The sequence below is a fragment of the Strongylocentrotus purpuratus genome, unplaced genomic scaffold, assembly GCF_000002235.5.
Source record: "Strongylocentrotus purpuratus isolate Spur 01 unplaced genomic scaffold, Spur_5.0 spur5_contig_810, whole genome shotgun sequence".
Lineage (NCBI taxonomy): Eukaryota > Metazoa > Echinodermata > Echinoidea > Camarodonta > Strongylocentrotidae > Strongylocentrotus > Strongylocentrotus purpuratus.
The window spans coordinates 550,864-565,094 of NW_022145514.1; the positions used below are offsets into that span (position 1 = coordinate 550,864).

The 14,231-nt window shown below is 36.0% G+C and overlaps 1 protein-coding gene across 1 annotated transcript; it reads right to left on the reverse strand.

Moving 5' to 3' along the window:
• Window positions 1-3,334: 3,334 nt before the first annotated feature.
• On the reverse strand, window positions 3,335-13,171 carry LOC100889391 (PRELI domain containing protein 3B). The gene is made up of 6 exons (XM_030977875.1): window positions 13,062-13,171; window positions 10,616-10,784; window positions 9,642-9,728; window positions 7,826-7,896; window positions 6,250-6,352; window positions 3,335-4,228 (listed from the first exon to the last, which is right to left on the reverse strand). Exons 1-6 carry the CDS (start codon window positions 13,091-13,093, stop codon window positions 4,106-4,108), a joined length of 585 nt encoding a protein of 194 aa, XP_030833735.1. The 5' UTR covers window positions 13,094-13,171; the 3' UTR covers window positions 3,335-4,105.
• Between the last annotated feature and the right edge of the window lie 1,060 nt (window positions 13,172-14,231).

Below are 14,231 nucleotides of genomic sequence, written 5' to 3' on the forward strand. Positions count from 1 at the left end.
ATTAAAAGTTAATCAATTCCAATTTATTTGCATATTTTACACCCATATTTCTTTTGAGTAAAGGTTAAAACAGTACAATCACAAAATTGCATTTTTTTGCACAATTTTACAGATTTCATGTACCAGATGTAATAAGATCATAGTCATCAATAACTCTCACAACATCACATCAAAATAGTATAGCATTTTTTAGAATATGACATTAAATGTGTTTTTTCCATCACAATAACTGATGATAATATGTGTTAACATCCAATGTTTACACTTGATGAGCACATCATATCCCATTTCATGTTCTAAATATTGATCTGAAAGGTATTTAATTGAATTTGTCGCAGACTGGGATAAAATATTACAATATCCTTTTTCCCTGTTAATATTTTTTTTGTAAACAATGTTAAAAAAAATTGGTTGTTTACAATGGCCCAGTTCATCTGTTTGACAGACACACAACAACCTTTCAGCCAATAAGACCACTGAAAAACGGGTCATTCTTTAGTTTTTAACTTCATAGGTTAAATTCTACTAAAATTTAAATCAGACAACGGGTTTAAGCTCAGACTAAAGTGGAGTTTAACAATAGTTCTCATGTCAGGTATACGTGAAAGAGTAGGATACAGGCCATAGACAGGTTTAACCACTGTAAACTCAACTTCCATACTGGGAGCTTAGAAATAGTCATATTTCTCTAATACTGTAGCAGTATACATGTATCAATATGTGTGTGACAAATACAACTCCACATTAATTCTCAGTAATAACAATATGACTAAGACTTTCCCAGAAGTATAATAATAAACTATTAAACAAAATTATTAATTATTATCATTAGAGCAGTACCGGGGTAAAACAAGAACATCGTTATGAAACATCAGTTCCCTCGATATAACAGAACTGTACTTGTTTTACACCGACAGAATTTCCGTAATATAAAAGCACTTTGAAGTAATCAAAGAAAGTAAAGATTGAAACTATTGGCAAGGTAAAGAAATAATTTTGTAATACATTAAAATGAAAAAAGAGAAAAGTGATAGTACATAATTGGATCAATGGATTTACACAAAAATGATGTCATGATTGAATTCAAACAAAGCACAAATGAATATATAGAACTGAAATAGAAACCATTCAACCCACACAAATTCATAGCCTAGTGCATCTAATATACATATTACAAGCCCTGAGAATCAAGTAAAAACTATCTAAGCTGGAACAATCTTCATAACTTCAAATCTATCAAATTTAGCAAAGCACTAGATTATATTAAATGTTTTTGAATTTTTACTGCAAATCAATCCACTACAATGTTCAAGGAACTTCATGCCAATGAAATTTAACAAATTTGATCTCAAACCTAACTCAGTAAAATATAAATAAAACTGGCGACACTGTACTGATAAGAGCTACCAACAGATGGAGCACTAACAAAATTAAACCACCATGTATATAATTTAACAGAGAAATAAAAATATGCAAATATTTTGATCTCAACAGTCACATGATCTTTTTACGAAGGTAGGGCTATCCCTACAACTTAGAACACCAACATTCACACTGGAAGACTTTATTAATTCACATACGGTATATTACGGTATATTACTGTTGGTATGGCTCCAACATTCCATTAAAATGTCAATGTAGTGCTGGCACACAATGAAAAGTATTGGAAATATTGTTATGGGCCTTGCATAAGGTATTAGCAGGTGAATTTCAGAATAGATATGGGCACTAATGCCCTCCTGTCAGCCACACAACAATATCCAACTTTATTATCATGGAAATGTGTCAAGTGTGAGAACAACTTTCTTCACAAAAAAGTCTAAGAACCATAATGACCCATCAATTAAGAATAACACCATGATTACACTACAGAATTCCTTTTGAGTATTCATTAAATTTTCACACAATCATGGATAGATTTGATTTACTAAAAAAAGTGATATTCATATTTGGGATGGCCCTATTTATTATTTCAATGGTCAAAGATTAAAATGATGAATTACTATTTGCAGGTACAGGTGTACGTCTCATAAAAGAATTGCTTAAAACTTCCCTCCACCTTTACAAAAGCATTTAAATACGATAACAATCACAGCATCAAATATATCACCGTTCTAAATATACACATCTTACAGCTTTGCTGGAATGTAACCTTTAGAAAATAAATTTCTGAATAAAACTATAATTATGACAAATTGGTGAAAAAAACTAAAATGAAGATACTTCAAATACATGTAAAGGTTTGTTAATCCTTGTAAACTCAATCCTAGATTGGCATCACTAAAATGATAGGATGTTCATAGAAAACACAGCCTGTACAGATTATGTCACAAAACTAGCGAGTGCTTAAAACATGTTTTGAACTTCTGATTCATATTTGATACAAATCACATTAAAGAAGTCAATATCAATTTGCTATCTGTCAATATCTTAGAGCACCTTCATTAGTTATGGAAAAACTAGTCATATCGTCAATCACTACAGCAGTATCTTTTTTATGTCAGATCCCACTTTATAAATAAATAAAGGCACATTAAAATCAAGAATTCCTTACTTTTTGTTGTTGCTCAAATATGTGACTGTTGATGTGACATGAAGAAAGATATCACTGTTTCCAGAAGATTGTAATAGATACCTGTATTATATCATATTATACAATATAACAAGATGATAGACCCTCTGAAATTACCTTTTTTTTAAAAATCTAATTAAAAATAATTTACATGTTCTTCATTACAATATATTGAGTGGCTGGACATCAAAAGGTCAAACAAAATTCTCCAAATACCCTGGAGTGACTCAAACGCAAACTGCCCTCAATTTTACACATCAAAAACTTTCAAAGAAGCTACAAATTATTCTAGTAAGAATTATCCATTCATAAACACATCACCTATCTCCTGACTTTCATTTGACTAGTTTTTCGTGTTTTTTTTGGTCCTTTTCATTTTTTTGTTATCACAAATAAATATTCTCTTTCTATATATATACATGTATATTATGAAATAGCTATCACAAGTCCACCAAATACGCAAGCCACTGATAACTGATAAGTTTATCTGTCTCTTTCACAAAGTATATCAAATACAAAATAGTGGACAATATCCTTCTTGATATCAATCTAAAAATTCACACACTTTTCAAGATTTGACCAATAATATATTTTTAAATGGTCATAGATATTGTCCCCAAGTACTTTGTACTGTAATCTTCCACCAACAGAACATCTGTCTTTGGCATCCTTATTTTATCCTCTAACCTGTATTACAGTGGTAGATTATCAGCTTACCACTCAGATCATACAGATTTGAGATCATCTAAATGCCAGGTACTGTATCATACAACAGCATCTCACATTGTTGGAAAACACCACTAGCGACTGAAATTGCCACCAGCAACAATAACTAAATCTACACAGCACCTTTGTGCCAAGAGAGAAATAAATAGCTTGTCATCATTACTGTGGCTTTTTCCTCGTCATACATGTACATACTAATAGCCACATACCCATAGGTACTACACCTAGGTATTTACATGTAAGTAGAGAGAGAGAGAGAGAGAGAGAGAGAGAAGTTGATTAAATGCTTCGTCTAAGGACTAAGCATTGAGCTGGTAATGAAATTCATGACCAGAGGCTAAGAGCATACATTACTTTCCGATGTCTCTAGCTTTCTTCTGGCTCAATGGTACATTCATTTGTTGCCACTGGTGTGTGATCATTTGAGCTATAAAATGAAGTCCATCTCAATTCATACTTCCCCTAACTTACAGTACTGACACAATAAAAGTTAATACTGTCATACATAGTTTCTCAATAGTCTAGTCTCTGTAACTTTATGCACTGGAAGACAGTTTAACAAACATAACAGGGCAAGTTCAAGCTATTTTGTGCTATATGTTAAAATTACGCTTTTTTATCAACAAATCTCAAAAGAACTCCTGTAAACAGAAAAGTTTTGTTGTTTTACACAGCTTATTAACGTATAGCATGGACTTGCCCCTACCATTCTCTCTACCTCTCTTTCTAGTGGTGGACTTGTGATATTCCGTCAATAACGGCTGACAACATGAAATACTCTAGCTACTACACAGGTCAAAGCCTTTGTCAATCAAACTCTATGTTTTCTATACCACTGGTAAGATCTTCGATACCTTTCTTGGCCGTGGACGCCAGATCTGTCATCTCCCTGTTGATGGTGTCAATGACCCATTCCATTGCTTCACGTCCCTGCAGAAGATTAAATGAAGACACACAGCAAAGGAAAAGGAAAGAGAGATAAAGATAATTCAATTATTATCCACCAAAATATGCCAAATAAGAAGTAAATTTAAACATAAATTTTCAATTGAATTTCAATAGTTTTGATAATCATAAAGATAACAGACAAAATCTAATTCAAATATTACAAGATGTTCAGGGTCATTCCATATCAAATCACCCCAAAAATCTGAAAATCTTAACCCGACCATTTTTGATTTTGATGAAACTTACTGTACTTGTTGAGTGTGATCTCACAGCACCAAATCCCAAATTTTATGTCAATTGGGTGAGGGGTTTGGGAGATACGGCCAACCAAATTTTGAGATTTTTGCAAAAATGGGGGTGGCGGGCCTACCTTTGAACCCTTGTATCTCGGGACCTAATGGGTCAATCTTCACAATAAACCCTATTATAATGTATACAATACATGCAATATGCACAGTAGGCCTACAACATACATCTTCCACATGCTTTTTTGTTCTAGGCATATCCATTCTAAATGTCAGCAGTACTTGAATAAAAATAAAATGATAAGTTCATATAGGCCTAAAGGATCGGTTCTAGGATAATTACCCCCCTGGAAAATTAACCCCCAGGAAATGTCCCCCCCCCCCCCTCCGAGGACAATTACCCCCCGAGGACTATCACACACAGATGACAATTACCCCCCAGAAAATTACCTCCTAGGACAATCTGCCCCCCCCCCCTGGAAAATTACCCTTCAAGGATAATTACCTCCCCAAAAAAAATCTGCTTTGATTAAAACCAACTTAGTACCAGGATGAACTTTTCCTTTAACGAATAGGGGGGGGGGGGGGGGGGGGGGGTAATTGTCCAGGGGGTAATTGTCCTCGGGGGGGGGGGGGGACAGATGGTCCTAGGAGCTAATTGTCCTCTGGGTGTGATAGTCCTCGGGGGGTAATTGTCCTCAGAGGGGGGGGGGGAACATTTCCTGGGGGTTAATTTTCCAGGGGGGTAATTATCCTAGAACCAACTCAGATGTCTAAAGCCATACATCCTGTTAACCCTTTAGGCGTATATGAACTTGTCATTTTATTTCTAGAATGGATATGCCTAGAACAAAAAAGCATGTGGAAGATGTATGTTGTACTGTGCATATGCATGTATTGTATACATTATAATAGGGTTTATTGTGAATATCTGTAAGTATGGATACTTTCAGTCCTTATTGCTCCTAAACCAAAAATATTATATCTCTGAAACTTTTATATGTTTTAGTGAACATGTCAGAGATTACATTTCATGAAAAATGTTGTCAAGGTCACGTGATCCACAAGGTCAATTTCAAGGTCAAATTTTAGGTCAAGAGGTCAAAGTACCCCAACATGTACGAATTTTCAAAATGGCGGCAGATTTGGAATCCTTATTGAATAACCTTTCCAACAATACAAATTTTGTGAAGATTGACCCATTAGGTCCCGAAATACAAGGGTTAAAAGGTAGGCCCGCCACCCCCATTTTTGAAAAAATCTCAAAATTTGGTGGGCCGTATCTCCCAAACCCCTCACCCGATTGACCTAAAATTTGGGATTTAGTGCTGTGAGATCACACTCAACAAGTACACTAAGTTTCATCAAAATAAAAAATGGTTGGGTTAAAACCATTGGGTGATTTGACATGGAATGACCCTTCAACAACAACAAAATATCTGCCTTACAAATACGACACAAATACCATCTGAATAGTAAGTAAAGAACATGAGGAAAGCTGTATTTGTACTAACTGAAACATAATACCATGTTTCATATGTTCATGCCTTTTATTCCATTTCTTATTCTAATCAATTTCAGCTCTTTCTTGGTTTTTTGCTGTGCAAATGAAAACTTTCACTCACGATCAAAGTGATAACATGTATTTTACACATTTTATCTCTTAAAATATCGGTAAAATCACAGTAATTTGCCCCCCCCCCCCCCCCCCCCCGAAGACCAATGCCAGAGATATATAAATATAGAAATGCCACATACCTTGTTTGCATTGGATGAGATAGTACTTGTGACCATCTTCTCTAACTGGCCAGCCAAACCCAATCCTTTCACTGTAACTGTAGCCTCCTGTGTCAACAGTGTCCTGTACAAAGATATCATGAAGGACATTCATTGTATTTGGGTAACGAACCAGTGAGTTAGATTGCCACAAGTGGCTAGTTCTGTTTGACCCACAGCCTTTTCACACACAGCTAAAATTCATCGTATCTAGAGAGGATTAGAATCACCTAACAGTTTTAAACATGTTTATAGACAAAATTTCCCAGTGTGAACATCGTTTATACGATGTTGGGATAGATACGAAGTCGCGATCCATACGCCCCTAAAAGCAGGCTGCAGATACGAAGTTCGTATCTAGAGAGCTTGACATTTTGTGTGTGAAAGGAAATTCGTGTTTAAACGTGTTTAAACTGGAAGGAGCGTGCGCTTTGATTGACATGACATGACCTTCAATGCGCAATGGCACTACTGCGCATTTTACGAGCAGTAGTTAATCACGAAAATATTAACGATCGCAACGAAATTTCTGTGTGTGAAAGGCTCGTGATTAGTTTAAACACATTCGAAACACGTTTATACTAGTCATGTTGATAGAATTTTAGCTGTGTGTGAAAAGGCTGCCAATGCACAGTGTACCATCCAACTGAAATCTGATTTTGGAAGAATTTGCAACAGCACTTAACATATACATTTAAATATTCATAATCAAAGATCTGAATAGTGAATAATAAATAAATACAAATTCCAGACTATTGCAAGCCTCCTATAAAGAAAGGCCTAATTGGTTCTGAATCAAACTGACGTCAGACCGTTCATATAGTTGTCTACAATTTAAAGCAGATGGTGCCTATACGCTAGCTATAAGGCTTAATACATCGGACCAAAATTACAATTTTAGTGTTCGAATGAATACTTAGAACCTCAATTAGGAATACTACAGTTGCTTAAATGACAACATCCAATGCAGTTATAATTCCTGTAACAAAATCAGAAAGCGGTATTTCATATTTTGGCAATTACATGTTCTTGTTAGTTAAATGGTTGCAAATTTACATGATTTTCTTAACTTAATGGATAACTACAGTTCCCTACGGATATTATGTATGGAATCATGCAGTCGCCTGTAAAATGGCGACTGGCTGGAATGCTCCCCAGGGAGTGGAAAATGTGCACACATTGTGTGCGGGTAAGCCTGAATCCGATGACCGGGGTAATAATATATCTGTAAAGCGCTTAGGTACATCGTTGGATCGGTGTATTGAGCGCTATATAAAAAACCGGATTATTATTATTATTATTATAATTTTAACAGGTCAATAGATCCAATCCCCTTTTCTGTGAACCCACTGATGCGAAACTGGGTGAGCCAAAAACATCTCTCAATGAACAATGGATACAAAATCTGCCTCTACAGCAACTTTTTAGTCTTTTCTATTGGAACATATATTCTTTCTATTTGAATTCACTTGCAAAGGACCATGCAGGCCAACACGAAAACAAGTCTTTCAGGACAATAATATGTTTTGAGGGAGCTACATTTCCTAAGTATACTTACGCATTCTCAATGGTGGGATGTGGCTTGTATACTAATTTCTCATCGATAGAAACATAACTATGAAGTGAAATCTGAAGAAGAAAAAAATTAACAGATCAACTAACTGATATGATCGATTGATTTTAGTCACCAGCAATGACAACAACAAGTGTACAAAATATGCAAATTATGTGTCTCGACTGTGTAAAGGGGAATACCAAGCTATTCTGTTCCATACACTACTAACTACATCCAATAATTTATATCTTATATAATTTATATTTATGTGTGAATTTAATAGCCCTAAATGTACTTGAGCTGGATTCAAATCAAACATGAAATAAAATGACAACTTGGTATAAAATGGGTTCAAAACTCCACACTACTTGGTAATGTATAGGAATCATACAGACAGACAGACAGACAGACAGACTCAAGACATAATAAAAGCTGGTACATGATGTGTGTTATTGCGGAACAGAGGTGAATGGTCCAAGGCATTCTGTTCCTACATGTACATGCAGCTCAAAGTACATGTACACTTATGATGAAGTTCCGACGATAAAAGTTAAATAAATAATTTAATCTAAAAGTAGTTTATGAATTCCATTTACCCTTCCACACACTTCTGATCATGATCAAAGCTCTACCAAAATAACTTAATACCGTAAATTTCTGTGTGTAAGATGCACCCTATTTTTACGACCAAGATCAAGCCATGCAGGGCCAGGAAGGACTTTAATTTATCACGAGGCGCAGTTGAAGTGCTTGTGAACTTGTCACAAATAATAGTAACAATATTTTTTTTTAAACTAAAGATTACAGAGAAATTTTCCCCTAGTCCAAACAGAAATTTGGACAAGCTAGATTTTGAGTGGTGAGTCGATATCCTCAATGCGAGTGAGCTGCATGTGAAGGGGTATAATTTATCAAGACTGAAAAAAAAGAAAAAAAAATTCTCTTCCCTTCAATTAGGAATGTAGTTTAACTTCAAATAGTAGATCCTATTCTTTATCTTTATTCGCATTATGTAATTCATGTTGAGACACAGAGATTTTCAAAAACCACTAAAAAGTAGCATTTTGTGGACTCAAAATATCCTGTACCTGTGTATAAAACGCACCCCCGACTTTTTATTTTTTTCCGGTGGAAAAAATGTGCGTCTTATACACAGAGATTTACGGTATATATCATCATTTTTAATTTTTTTTTTTTTTTTGGGGGGGGGGGGGGGGGTGGGGTTTTGGCATTAATTAATTTCTCACTTTGATGTGCAACCTGTCTAATTAATTATGGCAACAGTTTCCATACATTTTTCTGCCTTGATCCACCAAAAACTTTTGTGTACATACATCTATGTACCGGTATGCTTGCCTACAGAAATTTCTAACCCTACAAATATGAAACACAACATGATCTATATTCAAGGTCCCATGCCTCAAAAGGAATTTAGAATCTGTTTCTTGGCCAGTATAAATCTTTTGCTGGTACCATTTCCCCCTAGTTTTCACCTAACTTCTACTACTCTCCAAATGCATCATGTGTTTTACATGAGTAGAGAATTTTGTATCAGGAAGTGTAAAATTCAGTTAAAAACTATTCACTTTCATTGATTTATCTTAAGACAAAAACTGTTGATGGTAAACTTGGTTTGAGTTATTCAATGCTGGTCAACTATCGAGGGTTATTTAATACAACTTATCAACAATGATAACCCATAAAAATTAATATAAGCTACCAAAATCAATGAGTTGGAATGGTTGTGAGTAAATTTATCATAGACCTGTGGCAAATGTTTCATAAAACAAGGCCTAGATTAATATGTATACATACTTACATTAGCAGATTTAGCAGTGAATGTCTTCTCCTTAGGGTCTACTATCGAGTATTCTGATCCGTAGCATGTAGGCTGTAGACCAACCAACTGCAATCAAAAGTTGAAAAGACGGGGTTAAAATCCTAGTCACGTAATCATAAAATCTTTATTCAGGGAAAATAATCTAAAAACATGATACGTAATTCACCAACAAATGTAAAGAGTAATACAATTTGCTATTCATAGGTGGCACTCAAAACAGCTCTTTTCCATACCGGGTAACTACAATTCCAATTATTTCTTAAGCAGAGTTGGAGGTAAATTATTCACAGTACTATACAGTATCTAGATTATAAGAAACTTGCATGTACACTAATTACAATTACATTCAGGGATCAGCTGTCAAAAAAACACATAAAGAAAAACATAAATTCTTACTAAAGCTTACTCTCCAAACATTTGCCATTTGTGGAATTTTATCCACCTTTTCACAACTTCACAACTGAATTTCATACTCAGATTGGTTTACACATGAAATAAGAAAGTTTGAGTTAAAATATAAGTACAGGACTGATCATTATAATTGTACAAAAAAGTTCTAGTATAGCTTTGGGTGTATTGAAGCTTTTTGCTTACCCTAAACTTATCTCTTACCTCAAATCTTAACACCAACTCCAACCCTTAACTAAGATAAAAATGAAGCCTAGAGGAATAGAGAAAATGTCGGATCAAAGGCAAAAAGTGATTAAATTTTATGGAAAACGTGGTCCATTAAAGTGGGCACCACAATTGGCCAGTATATATTAAAAGGTTTATACATGAGCCCCCGGGATTAAATCTTGAAATTTTGAGAGCCTAGAGCAAGTTTATATATTTTGTCATTATTTTGTATTTTTAAAACCCATTTTGGGGGAGGGGAGGGATGGGGGCAAGTGTGTCTGATGCCTGTTAAAGTTGAGCCCTGCTCTAAGTACATAACTTTGACTGGTACCTACCGATCTGACCCAGCCTGGAAAACCCCACTCAGTAGTGAGTAACCTCCTGCTGTGAAGACGACCCCTCTCATCTACCTTCCTGTCAAGGACGTCAATCCCGATGACGCTGGGGTTCATGGGATTGGGGTACTTCCTCCAGGCGGCTTGGGTGACTGTCTCCCACGGATGGCTGTAGAGAGAGAGAGAGAGAGAGAGGGATAGAAAGAGAGGGATAGAGAGAGAGGGAGAGAGACGGAGAGAGACAGAGGGAGAGAGGGGGGATTTAGTTAATTGATGGACAAAGACTACTAGGTGCTAAATGAGTTTCAACCACTAACTAAAACTCAAAATATTTCTGCCCTCCATGTGAGAGATTTTAGAATTTCTTATTGGTGTTCAGATTTATGGGTGTGAAAAGTGTGAATCTACGGTGTATACCGTATTTGCCGGCGATAAGGCCGCACCCCCGATTTTGACATTTAAAAAAAAAAAAAAAAACTTTTGTCGAAGGCGGGTTTCGAACTCTTGCGTACAAATGTAGATTGGGACCCAAAACCACCGCCTTAGACCGCTCGGCTATCCCGACTCTGATGCTTTCTCATGCGGCTTTTTCTTGTGTATGCACATTGCACCATAGCTTTGTTTGCGCGATCTGAGGATTGAGGTTTGCTTTAGCTATGGCAAAAACTTTGATCTAGATCTACCAGTAGAGTTTGGTTGGTAAGTTATCAATTTTATTTACGAGATTGACAAAACTTTGCCCTTCATTTAAAATATATAACACATAATTGTCGGTAAGACATGTGGTATTCTAGAAATGTCCATCACCTTTCATTGTTGTCCCATATGTACAAATTCGTGTTTTTGACTTCCGATCTTTTTTTTTAAAAACTCTTTCGCCGCAAAGGCTGCACCCCGACTTTTTGATATTTTCTCTTCCAAAAATACTGCGGCCTTTACGCCGGCAAATAGGGTAGGCTTACAAGGTACAGTAAGAATCAGGCTAAATGGACACATCGCTCATGTAGATGTACGAGCAAGGTACATGTACATCATCCTTTATCTTGGATCAGTGAACAGTTTTGAGGGTAGATTACATCAAATGTTACTAAACTTTTGAAAGAATTCAATATGGCAACTTTATTTTCCCCAATCATAAGACGGCCTAGAATGCACACAGAGGGCATTCATAGTATGCGTTGGGGTGCAGGCGTGCATGAAGTTAGCAACCGCAATGATAATCATCATGGACTTAATGTGAATTACTTACTGTAGACTACATAAGAAAATGTTTATTATAAGGTCTTCGTTTTTAGGGAAAATACTCAGAAAAAGATAAGAAAATTTAGACGAAACAGGTAAGAAACATAAACGACTTTTAAATAATGACCATTATTTTACCAGTTGATGAAGATTTAGTTAATTTTTGGTATGTTTTAGTACTAGTAGGTCATGATATAAAGACGTATTATTTCTTACCCCTTTCGTGTCAATTTTATCTTCTTTGGAGTATTTTTCCTAAAAACAAAGACATTATAATATACATTCGAGCACGCCAGGGTGCATGAAGTTATCAATTGTATGGTAATTGTGCAGCGGTTTGTCGTGAAAAAGTTATAACTATAATGTCTTCATTTTTAGGAAAAATACCCCAAAAATGATAAGAAACATAACTATTAAATGATGACCATTATTTGAACTTGATGAAGATTTAGTTGATTTTTGGTATGTTTTAGTACACTGTAGGGTATATCCACGCCGGAGTTACGGGTAAAAAATAGATACGAACGTACACTAGCGCCGAGATATGATTCTGAACTAGCGCCAACTAGTTATCATCAGGTATCACTCTGGTAATGGTATCAAAATCTCATATTGTCGGGTAAATTCTTGACCTATTTCAGAGTGCTTTGTAGATCTAGGAGAAGAAAGAAGAGTCCACCAGCCAACTCCAAAGCCAGTGTGCAATGTTCGACAGGTGACAGAAGGGGCGATTACAACGCATAGGCCTATTACTTTTTTTTTAAACCTGCCTCTCTGTCTCCGACTCCGAGTCTCTCTTTTCTTTACGCAGGCGCAGGGTTACCGGGTATGAGACCGGGTCCCAATTAAGGCTTGGACTTGGTGATATTAATTATTCAGTATCATATTTTATATCATTACCTAGCCCTTAAGTTAAGGCCTGGTGTACTTATAGCAAAGAAGAAGGCTAAGCCAGAGGCCAGCCAGGCCAAGGCATGTCAGGGGCGCTAGGGCCGAGGCATTGCAGTCGGTGCATGTATAGCATGACTACCGGGCGGTATCCCCTGGCTGTCTGGCCTGGCCGGTGTGGCTCTACACAGCTGTCATGCACGTGAGTCACGAATGCCGGCGTTTTTACAACGGCTTTGAAATGCCTTTTTTACGCATACTATGCATGTAAACCTTGCAATATCATTACAAAATAGAGGGAAATTGTTATACTTACTGGAAAACGTGTTCAGAACTCCAAATCTTCATGATTTCCGAAAATAATACCTCTTAAAACGCTCGGGAAACAGCGAATCGTTGCAAGAAATTGCACGAGAAATTATGCAATAACGTGCATAAGTATAGTACAGTGCTACGCAGTGTATCTAAGCCACATTGCAAGTACGCAATTTCCATTGTGACCTCACTTGTCTGAATGACTCGAGAAAGACATAGCTAGTCTAATTATACAGACGCAATAATATTATTTCCTCCCATAAATAATTTAGATCAGTAAACAATTTCCCAGGAATAAGTATATAATGTAAGATAATATATTCAAAAGTATTAATAAATCACGATATTGTATGAACAAGTTAGAAGCACTTATTTTTCTAACAATAGACATTTTTATAATCTAGGCTGGATATTAGACTGTGAACGTTATCAAATACGCGCGGAACGTCTAATGAATAATTCATAAGCCGGGTACGTGGGCGTGTACTACGTCGGCGGCTCTATGCGATCGGCAATGACAAATTTGCCAAATATGCACTTCCGGTTGTATAGTCATACGAAATAAAGAAATATTAATGATGAAAACTGTAATAATAGTGATGAAAATGATGACAATGATTAAAAAAACAAAAAACATATTGATGTTAATGGGACTCAAGGGAGAGAAATTGTATATTGTGAAATAGTGATTGGCATTACTTTTAGTTTCATAGCTGGCCTTTTTTTTTTGTTTGGGGGGGGGGGGGTGGGGGTTATGGTCTGCTATATGGTATTATTTGATTTTCTTACATCAAAAAAGAAAGAGAAAAAATTGCAACCAATCACCCGCAAAAATGATTAAAAATATCGTTTATTTAAAAGTCAGAATTTATTGATTGCCAAATACAACCCAACAATATCAGCGTAGTAAATATTAAAATAGCTAGGTTAAGACCAGTATGCCTACACACAGCCGGAGGCAGATTGAGGATTTTCCACACAAAAAAAAAGGGGGGGGGGGGGTTCTAAAATTTACCAAATTGCGAGAAGCCTATACGGCGTGACGGGATATTTTGAACCTTAGATGCTTTATGGTACAATCTGAGGCATTTCTGAATGCCGCAAACTCAACAATTTTTTTCGGGAAGAAAAAAGGGCTTTGGATCCGCCCCTGACAAAGGATTTATATTTA

Coding starts and splice junctions, on each gene's coding strand:
- LOC100889391 (XM_030977875.1), bottom strand. CDS start 13,093: ATGAAGATTTGGAGTTCTGAACACGTTTTCCA. Junction 10,785..13,061: donor AGTTCTGAACACGTTTTCCA/GTAAGTATAACA, acceptor CTCTCTCTACAG/CCATCCGTGGGAGACAGTCA. Junction 7,897..9,641: donor TCACTGCTAAATCTGCTAAT/GTAAGTATGTAT, acceptor TTTCTTCTTCAG/ATTTCACTTCATAGTTATGT.